General features: G+C 55.6%; 1 protein-coding gene and 1 pseudogene across 1 annotated transcript; one reads left to right on the forward strand and one right to left on the reverse strand.

The window, feature by feature from the left end:
- Positions 1-602: 602 nt before the first annotated feature.
- Positions 603-2,114, forward strand: LOC117834406 (glutathione S-transferase 4-like; annotated as a pseudogene).
- Positions 2,115-5,491: 3,377 nt separating this feature from the next.
- On the reverse strand, positions 5,492-5,908 carry LOC140220256 (uncharacterized). The gene has a single exon (XM_072290271.1). It carries the CDS (start codon positions 5,906-5,908, stop codon positions 5,492-5,494), a length of 417 nt encoding a protein of 138 aa, XP_072146372.1.
- Between the last annotated feature and the right edge of the window lie 4,970 nt (positions 5,909-10,878).

Here is a 10,878-nt window from a genome sequence, read left to right on the forward strand (position 1 = left end):
TCGTAGAGTTTCAAGCTGTACCTGTCTAACGGGGCGGCGGCGTGGTGGTGGCCGTTGGCGTTGTAGGAGGGCCGGCCGGAGGCCATCGATCGCCGGCGCTGACCGTCGATCGCTAGCGTGTCCGGCGATAATTCGCCTTGATTGTGGCTGGCGATGCGACGGGGATTGATTGGGGAAGGATTCCTTCGCGTTGGGTTTTTACACGAGGGAACGGGGTCGGCTGGGAGGTGTTCGGGTCGAAAACGTGCGGGTCCCGGCGCGTTTCGGCTGCCACGTGTGACGGCGGACGCGAGGGGATTCCTAGGAAACGAGAGCAGCGCTCTGGGTCGTGCGATTCAGAAGCGATGGCGGTGAGACCGGCCTCCGTTGGCACGTGGTTTTATGGGACAGCCCGTGTAGTTTACGTGTGATAAGAGCTCTCGAGTCGATCAACGGGTTCTAGTATAGAAGACAGAAATGATGCTCTGGGTATTTGACTTCGAGTTTATCTTCTTTTTTATCTTGTGGGATATTTGGTTGGGACAACGTAACATGATCAGACGAGTACGTATTTTGGTTGGGACACATCGAATTTTAAAGAGATGAACGTGCCACGCGCAAATCATGTTTAACATAAGAAGGAGAATTTAGAGGGAAATGAAGAGGAACAATCGATCATCGTGAGATAAAATCGTGCAGAATCCCACGCGATTGCAAGGCACGTTCTCCGCATGCACAAGCCGGAGCTCCTTGGGGGTGGTAGCCTCGAGCAGTTCGCCATGGTGGACGTGTGGCTGGAGGTGGAGGCGCACCAGCACCACCCGGCGGCGGGCGCCATCGTGATGCAGTGCCTCATCACGCCCCTGATCGGCGGCGAGCGGGACCAGGCGGTCATCGACGAGAACGCCGACAAGCTCCGGGCGATGTTCGAGATCTACGAGGCGCGGCTGAGCCGGAGCAAGTACCTCGCCGGCGACTTCGTCAGCGCCGCCGACCTCAGCCACTTCCCGCTCATGCGCTACGTACTTCATGGCCGCCACTGAGTACGCCACGATGGTGGAGGCGCTGCCGCACGTCAGGGCGTGGTGTGAGGACCTCGCCGCCCGGCCGGCGGCCAGGAAGGTGGCGGAGCTCATGCCGCTGGATTTTTGGCTGTCCAAGAAAGATGAGCAGTGATGAACAGTGTCATGCATTGTTTGTGCTACTGCTTTCAGTGTGATAATAATAATCTTAGAGTTTCGAGTGATTTTTCTTTTCAACTTTTCACAAGAATAACAGAAGTTTGATGTAAGGTTTCACTAACGGCTTAACGCTAAACAGTCCCTTGTTGTAAGAAGTTATGGAGTTTCAAGTAGTTTTTGTTTGAAATTTCCAAAAACACCAGAAGTATTAGAGATAATTCCTTGTCTATTGGGCTAACCCTGGAGGGGTAGCTATATAGTGGTCATACATGGGCCTTATTGGGCCATAATACACACATACTCCAACACTCCCCCGCAGTCTGAACTACCGACGCAGCGGAGTTGTAGACTGGACATGAAAAGAAGAAGGACACACACACACGAGCCCCCCCACAGACGCAACTAGCCACAGGTGATGTTGAGGCTGGAGCGAAACTCAGTGAAGGCGGGTGACGGGAGGCCCTTGGTGAAGATGTCGGCAAACTGAGAGGTAGTCGGGGCGTGGAGGACCCGAACATCGCCGATGGCGACCCGATCCCGGACGAAGTGAAGGTCGATCTCCACATGTTTGGTCCGCTGGTGCTGAACAGGGTTGGTGGAGAGGTACACCGCACTAACATTGTCGCAGTAGACAAGAGTGCTCCGGGAGAGAGGAGTGTGGAGCTCGGCGAGGAGCTGCCGAAGCCACGATGCCTCTGCCACACCGTTAGCGACAGCGCGGTACTCCGCCTCGGCACTGGAGCGGGAGACCACCGGCTGACGCTTGGACGACCAGGACACCAGGTTGCCGCCCAGAAAGACGGCGTAGCCGGAGGTAGAGCGCCGAGTGTCCGGACACCCGGCCCAGTCAGCGTCGGTGTAGACAACGAGCTCAGTGGAGGGAGACCTATGAAGGAGGAGGCCGTAGTCCACAGTGCCCCGGAGGTAACGGAGTAGGCGCTTGAGAGCAGTGAGATGGGGCTCCCTGGGATCATGCATGTGGAGGAAAATCTGCTGAACCGCATAAGTGATATCCGGTCTAGTGAAGGTGAGGTACTGAAGGGCCCCAGCCAGACTCCGGTACGCAGTAGCATCTGTCACAGGAGTGCCGTCGGCCTCTGACAACTTGGCCTGAGTGTCAACTGGAGTGGAGCAGGGCTTGCAGTCAGTCATTCCAGCTCGCTCCAGGATATCAAGAGTATACTGCCGCTGGTGAAGAAAGAGGCCAGCCTGACGAGGCTCAACGGTGACCCCGAGAAAGTGATGGAGCACACCCAGATCCTTCATAGCGAACTCCTGCTGAAGTGAGGTGATGATCCACTGTAGGAGGGATGGACTCGAGGCAGTGAGGACAATGTCATCAACATAGAGCAGCAGATAAGCAGTCTCAGCACCATGGTGATAGATAAACAGAGAAGTATCGGACTTGGCCTCCACAAAACCCAGCGTTAGTAGGTAGGCAGCAAACCGCGAATACCAAGCTCGAGGGGCCTGCTTGAGGCCATAGAGGGACTTGTTGAGCTGGCAGACCATATCAGGCCGAGAAGAATCAACAAAACCCGCTGGCTGGCTGCAGTAAACTGTCTCAGTCAGAGTACCGTGCAGGAAGGCGTTCTTGACGTCGAGCTGATGCACGGGCCAGGAGCGGGAGAGAGCCAGTGAGAGAACAGTCCGGACGGTAGCTGGCTTGACCACCGGACTGAACGTCTCATCGTAGTCGACACCAGGGCGCTGAGTGAAACCCCGGAGAACCCAGCGGGCCTTGTACCGATCGAGGGTACCATCAGCCCGCCGCTTGTGTGTCCAGATCCACTTGCCGGTGATGACGTTGGAGCCAGGCGGACGGGGCACCAGATCCCAAGTCTGGTTGGCGAGGAGCGCCGCGTACTCCTCTTCCATCGCGCGGCGCCAGTGAGGGTCCGACAGGGCGCCGCGGACAGAGGAGGGTACAGGAGAGACCTGCGACTCGCCGGGCATCGCTGTAAGAGCCCGGGGCTGCAGGGTACCAGCCGCATGTCGCGTCACCATAGGGTGAACATGACGCGGGTGCCGGTGTAGGAGAGGCGGATGGTACACCGACGGCGCGACACGGGCAGTCGGGGCCGGCGGAGGTGGTGGTGTAGGCGTCGCCGGTGGAGAAGAGTCCACAGGAGGTGACCGAGGCGGCGACGGCGGTGGCGGGGCCGGCTCCAGGTGTAGTGGAGCCGGCCGCGCCCGGCGCTGGTAGACGCGCACAGGCTGCGCGAACCGGGCAGCAGGAGCTGAGGGCGGTGCCTCGGGCCCCGCGCAGGGCGAAGGGGTAGGGGCAGCACCAGAGTCTGGCGCCATCAGACCCTCGCTGGGCGCAGGGTCAGGGGCAGCACCGGTGGACGTCGAGCCCGAGGCAGCACCAGTGGGCGTCGAGCCTGGTGAAAACCACGATGGAGCAGTACCTGCAGGACACAACGTCAGCGGTGGCTGGTCCACCGGGTCAGTGGGAAACAGGGAGGAGAGATCAGGGTCGGATGTGGAAGGGGGTGGGGAGGTGGTGGAGTAAGGGAAGACGGACTCGTCAAACACCACGTGGCGAGAGATAAGGACCCGCCGAGAGGAGAGGTCAAAGCAACGGTACCCCTTGTGATCCGGGGAGTACCCGAGGAAGACGCACTGAGTCGAACGGGGAGCCAGCTTATGAGGAGCGGTGGCAGTGGTGTTAGGATAACACGCACACCCGAAGACACGAAGGTGATCGTAGCGGGGGGAGGTACCGAAAAGAGCATGGTGTGGAGTGGGAGCGGGGCAGGCAACGGAAGGTAGGCGGTTAAGGAGATAGGTGGAGGTGTGAAGACTCTCAGCCCAGAAGGGGGCAGGGAGAGAAGACTGGAACAGAAGAGAGCGCATGGTATCGTTCGTGGTACGAATCATGCGTTCAGCCTTACCGTTCTGGGAGGAGGTATAGGGACATGACATGCGTAGGTGCACACCGTGAGAGAGGAAGAAGGCACGGGAGGTGGTGTTATCAAACTCGCGGCCGTTGTCACATTGGACGGCCTTGATGGTGAGGCCGAACTGAGTGGACACCCAGGCGAAGAAGTGGGCAAGCGTGGGGAAAGCATCAGACTTGGCACGCAAGGGAAAAGTCCAAGAATAATGAGAGAAATCGTCAACCACAACAAGATAATACTTATAGCCAGAAATGCTCAAAACAGGCGATGTCCATAGGTCGCAATGTACAAGATCAAACATATGGGTCGCATGTGAAGAGGTAGGAAATGGAAGGCGAACATGACGGCCCAGTTGGCACGCCTGACACAGGTGCTCATCATGAGCCCGAGTACATGGTATGTCGGAACTACGACTAAGCTGTGTCAGGACATCACGGCCAGGATGACCAAGACGCCGGTGCCATGTAGTGGAAGAAGTGGTGGCGGCAAAAGCAGCTGAAGAAGCGGAGGGCGAAGCGGAAGAAGTGGATGCAGGAAACCGAAGGGAGTAAAGGGGCCCGGTGCTGTCACATCGGAGAAGAGGTCGCCGGGTAGCCAAATCCTTCACAGTAAGACCAGAGGAGTCAAATTCAACAGAACAAGAATTGTCAGTGGTAAAACAGCGAATAGAAAGAAGGTTGTGAACCATGGAGGGAGCAACAAGAACATCAAAAATCCGAAAAGAACCGTGAGTGTGAGCGGTACCCACAGAAGTGACAGGAAGACAAGAGCCATTTGCGACCATGATGGACGAAGGGTGGGAGGAAGAAGGAGGGTGAACAGAAGAGAGTATACCAGGGTTGGGTGTAGTATGGAAAGTGGCACCCGAGTCGGCGATCCAGTCCTGGCCGACTGGAGGAGTCAGGGTCATGGTGCCGAAAGAGCGGGCCAAGGCTGTCGGGTCCCACCCGACAGGCCCAGGCGAGGCCCCGGGAGGTGGAGCCCACGGCGACGAAAACGGAGCGACCGGTACAGCGCCAGCGAGCATGGCGGTCGGTGGACGAGCCTCGCCTCCAGTGGCTTGGAAGGGCCACATGGAGATGCGCCCTGACCATGGGTTGCCAAAGGATGGCCAGGAAGAGCCCCGTGGAGGCGCCGGTGTGCCCGGCGGTATGCCCCCACGACCATTGCCCGCACCACGCCCCCCACCGCGGCGACGGCGGCCGCCACGGCCCCCCCACCCCCGCTCGGCCCAGGAGGAGGAGGACCAAGAAGGGACGACGGTGGTGAAGCGGAGGGACGTGGCGTAGGAGTCACAGCAAGAGCGGTCGAGGAAGACGAAGAGCCCGGCGCAGGAAGGGACCCAGGCTGGATGCCCTGAGTAAGCTCCTCCATGACAAGGTCATCACGGACCTGCAGGAAAGTGGGGAAGGGCCGCTGCCGGGCGATCTAGGTGCGGAGGTGGGCGTAGCGCTCGTTGAGGCCGCGAAGAACGTTGAGAACCAAGATCCGGTCCTCCACGGCCCAGCCAAGGTCACCGAGGGAGTCCGCCATGGTCTTCATCTTCCGGCAGAACTCGCCAACGGAGAGGTCGCCCTGGACGAAAGTGCGGAAACTCGCGTCGAGACGAAGGGCCCGGGCTTCGGCGTTGCCCAGGAACTGGCCCTCGAGCGCCAGCCAGGCCCGGCGAGCGGTGGTGTCGGGGGTGCCGCGGACGAGGTCGTGGAGGTCGAGGGAGATGGTTCCCAGGATCCACGACAGGACGATGCTGTCGAGGCGAAGCCACGTAGCCGTCCGGGCCGCAGGGAAGGTGTCGGTGAGGACATGGTCGTCGAGGGCATAGCGGCGGAGAATGAGCAGCACCATGTCCCGCCAGCGGGCGTAGGAGGGCGACTCAGGGTCGAGGACGACTGGGACCAAGCTCTTGATGTTCTGAACACCCCCGGCCTGGTAATGTAGCTGCGCGACGAGTGGATCGGCCGGGTCGGTCCAGACAACCAAAGGCGGACGGGGAGCCCCGGAGCCGGAGGAGGTGGCAGTGCTGTCGTAGGACACCGGGTGGGCGAGGAGCTGCTCCGCCTCAGCGATCTGACGGGCCAAGACGTCGGCCGCATCACGCTCGCGCTCCCAGGTCAGGGCTGCTGCGCGCAGGCGTGCCTGACCCTCGGCAGCAGCAGCCCGGGCAGCGACGAGGGCCGCAGCGAGGGTCACATCAGGAGGTGGCAGAGGAGGTGGGGCAGGGAAAGGAAGACGTGCATGCCCCCCTCCGGCGCCCGCAGGGAGGACGCCAGTAGCAGCAGCAGCGGCTGGATCCACACCGGCGGGATCCACGCCCGCGCGCCCACCTGCGCCCGCGCGGAGGGCCGCAGCGGCGGCGGCGGCGTGGTCCGCGCCGGCGGGATCCACGTCCGCGCGCCCGCCGGCGCCCGCGCGGAGGGCCGCAGCGGCGGCGGCGTCCAGGGCCCCGGCGTGGCCCGCGTCGGCGGCGTGGCCCGCGCTAGGGAGCCCGGCGACGGCGGCCAGCGCCGTGGGAGCGGCGGCCGCGCCCGCGGGAGTTCTCCCCGAGGCGATTTGGGCCCAGGTGGAAGGAAGGGAGGGGAAGGAGGAGGGAGGAGGGGGAAGAGGGCCGCCGGCCATGGCGCCCGCGGCTGCCGGCGGCGGCGGCGGCCGGGCAGCAGCTGGGAGAGAAAACCTAGGCTGATACCATATTAGAGATAATTCCTTGTCTATTGGGCTAACCCTAGAGGGGTAGCTATATAGTAGTCATACATGGGCCTTATTGGGCCATAATACACACATACTTCAACAAGAAGTATGGGAGTTGATGCAAGATGTTCAGTAAACGTTTAATGATAAACAGTCAACTGGTGTAAGTTAGAGAATTTTGACTTTAAATAGTTCCTGTTTGAAATTTCCACAAGAATGACAGAAGTCCATCGGCATCGCCATCACTAACCTCATCAAGTGATCCGTGCGCCGGTTTTGGTAGCTTCTCTCTAGAATGTAGATTATGAGAGGAGTGCATTGTTACGGTAACGTCCTTTACAGACTGAATAAACGTTGTTTAATGTAATCGCCGTTCAATTTTCACCTCCAGATTTTGTCCATCCAGACATTTAATTTGTGCACGTTCATCTTCAGCACATTGATATTTAGGTCAATTCCTTGCCTTTATGCCAAAAGGAAAACAGAGCACGTGAACCATCGGACATACTACCATACAACTTCACTAATGCAATGAAAATCATTTCAAAATGACAAATTTGTGGATCATCTAAACCATCGTCCCGATCGTCAAACTGATATTCTTTCTAACCTTCGAACGAAAGCTTACACAGCGTGATTTTCCGTGCCGGAAATTTACAAGAGCGAAAGAACACAGAAGAAACAAGAAGCAACAGAATTAACCCGGTTGGTCATAAACATCATTCCCGTGTTTTGACATACACGTTAGTTGTTGCAGAGCTTGAATATTGCAGTTCGGGAGGCCTGTGGGCATTGGAATCAAGGAGAGGAGAGTGGGTGCTGGAATTAAGGAGAGAGAGGAGAGAAAGTGGGGCACATGCATTGTGTATGTTTTGTCCAGGTTGTAAACACCAATCGGGGCTAAAGATCTCCCTTTAGTTCTAGTTGGTAGTTGCAACCTGGACAAAATGTACCACCAGATTCCCGAGGACCACTGACCTTTACAACCGGGACTAAAGGGGTTCTTTAGTCCCGGTTGATATTACCCACCGGGACTAAAGAGCCTCTCATTGGTGATCATCGGAGACTGATTTAACTCTCTTGCTTGAATAAACAAAATTTTTATTTAATGGGTACTTGAGTTGAAGGAAATAATTAAGTCAAAATTCTTTTGGTTTTCTATTAAATGTGTTTTGGTTTTCTATTAAATGTGTAGACATCCAATAAGTGGAATAAAAATTTAGTGATGGAAATAAAAAATATCATTAGTTTGGAAAACACAATTGATCTTTTACTGTAGCAATGCAAGGGCATTTTGCTAGTATTTAGAAAAGGAATAGTTAAGTATTGCACATTATTATCAAAATCATGTAAATAAGCGAACCGTTAATAAATGATATATACTCCCTCCGTTCCAAATTGTAGATCGTTTTAGCTTATCTAGGTTCCTATATATTATTATACATCGAGCCGTACTCTATGGTACCTATCTTAAAAAAAATGAATACGATAATACAACTCTTTTCAACATACCACCAAGAGTTCAAAGAACCAACCAGACTACATGAAAACTAAATCAGTTAGCGAGCGATATACATGTAACGATATATGTGTTTGGAAGACAGGGACTAAACTTTAATCCTGTCACATCGGATGTTCGAATGCTAATTAGGATGACTAAATATGAGCTAATTACAAAACTAATAGCAGAACCCCTAAGCTAAATCGCGAGACGAATCTATTAAGCCTAATTAATCCATCATTAGCGAATGGTTACTATAGCATCACATTGTCAAATCATGGACTAATTAGGCTTAATAGATTCGTCTCGCGATTTAGCCTAGGGGTTGTGCAATTAGTTTTGTAATTAATCAATGTTTAATACTCCTGTATGCCAGACGAAGAGTAGCACTTTACGCAATTAGTATCAAACATCCGATGTGACAGGGGCTAAATTTTAGCCCCTGTATGCCAGATGAAGAGTAGCACTTTACGCTTCACGTTTTGGGCCTTTGGGTCTGCTTCCCTGTCATTGCCTCCCTGGCTGCGCCGGCTATATATTGAGAGCCAGGCCAAAAGTTGCCCAACGTCCAAGCTGTTCATCGTGTAGTCGACCGCTCGGTGCTTTCAGGAGATCCTAGGTATTCATCTCCAATATCATTAAAACCGGTGACCTAAAATCAGTTTTAGGTATAAGAGAGAAAATTTTAGGTACTTCAAAGTTGCTCTCTCCAATAACATATCTAAAACTGATAACCTATATTTCATCCAAGGACTAATCCACAAACGAAATCTTTTTTGGGGTCTAATTTGCAAAATCTCCTCTCCTTATCCTCTTCCTCCCCTGCCGCCTATCGTCATCCTCCCCCGCCATCCTCTGGCAGCCACCATTGCCCTCTGCTCCTTCCTGTGCAGCTGCTCTCACCATGCCGGCCGCCGCTGCTCCCCTCCCTGCTCCACTGCTCTCCCTTCGTCAGACCGCCCATACTCCCCTTCCCGCGGCACCGCTCTCCCCTTGTCAAGCCACCCCTGCTCCACCCCGGCTCGCCTCCTCACGCTACCGCTCTCCCCACACCGGCCCGCTACCGCCATGCAGCGGAGGGTGAGGCGGGTCGAGCCAGCTGCCCGCCCCTCACCTCTCCTCTTCGCCATGGAGAGCAGCAGCAGAGGATGAGGAGGGTGGCGATGGTCATGGTGCGGGGAGGATGATGAATTGGCGGCGGTGACCTTGAATCGGAGCCTTGAATAGGCAGTAGCAGGCCTCGAATCATCAGATTCTTACTCGCCTCCTCCCATCGGGTCAGGGCTGGCGAGGCAGGCGTGCCCAGGCAAGTGGAGGCAGACCCACCAAGTAGGGAGCGAGTCGGGGGTGGGGCCACGGGCGGCCAGGTGTGGCGCAGGTAGCTCCGAGGCTCTAAATCCATGGTCTGCGGGCAGCGGGCGGTGAGCTTTGGGCACCACTCCTCTTCTTCCCCCTCCCCCGCACGCTCTGCTCCCTCTCTTCTCTGCGGCAGGGCTCGCAGAGCAACGGCTGTGCGGCAAAGTGGTGCTAGCAGGCGGGTGGTGAGTTTAGTAGGGAGGTGCAGCAATCAGAGGAGTTGCGGCCGGATGGCAGTATGGTGATGCCTCGATTGCTGGAGGAGTCGCTAGAGGGGAAAGCACGGTGGAGGGCGTGGGGTGGAACACTCCCGAGCGGGGTGGTTAGCCTTCCCGCATGAGTGCTTCCAGTTTTATCAATCCAGAGTTGGATCGGTATATTTGCATATTGAAGAGAGAAATTTAGGTCATATCTTAAAAAATTTAGGGATAGCAATCCATATAGATATACTGTTGGAACAAAGTTTTAGCTATTTTTAGGTATCCTGGCTGTTGGAACAAAGTTTTAGCTGTTTTTAGGTATCCTGGCAGTTTATAGAGACAACAATCTATTTTACATAAGCTATTGGATCGGAGATGCTCTTAAGGTGGAAGCACCTTGTGACATTCTAATTTGAGATTCATGCACATGACAGTCAAATCCAGCAGCTTGTCTCATCCGAACGATGGCTCTCAAGTGCCCCTCACACCGGTAGCCGCCGACGAGGTGTTATGGCTGCCGGTTTAGAAAGAGGCCCAAGGTGGTCTGTTGGCCCGACGGTGGAGGCAGGTGAGACGGGGAGAACCGGATTGGGGGGGGAGGGGGGGGGGGGGGGAGTTGAGCTGTTGAGGAATCTAGGTGATAGTGGTGGGCGTGGTGACAGAGCAGGAAGATAGCGGCTTGCCGCCACAGGTGGCGTAGGCAGCAGGGGCGTCACGCACAACTTGATTTTGTGTAGCGGGGGGAGTGCTTGGGATGCTCCGGAGAAGCTTTGAGCGGTGGCGGTGCATCGGGGAAGAAACAGTGCCGTGCTACCGTAGGAAGAAAATGGGAAGACGAGTAATGGGCCTTATGGGCCATGCAACGTGTAACGTCCTACCTTATGGCCCTGGCGCTTCCTGCCTCTGATTTTACGGATAGGTTTGGCCAGGTAAGTTTGGTAGGACTCGAAGCAAACAAGCCCTAAAACTCCATAAATTATGTTTTATTATGGGGTATCTTTTGATCCACTCAAGTTGTCAGATGTATAAACTTGCAAAGATTTCATTAAATCCTTTCTTTTCAAAATCTAACG

This window comes from Setaria viridis, chromosome 8, assembly GCF_005286985.2.
Source record: "Setaria viridis chromosome 8, Setaria_viridis_v4.0, whole genome shotgun sequence".
NCBI classification, from domain to species: Eukaryota; Viridiplantae; Streptophyta; class Magnoliopsida; order Poales; family Poaceae; genus Setaria; species Setaria viridis.

What these genes read in the sequence shown, in the direction of transcription:
- LOC140220256 (XM_072290271.1), bottom strand. Translation starts at nt 5,908, where the DNA reads ATGGTGCTGCTCATTCTCCGCCGCTATGCCCTCGACGACCATGTCCTC.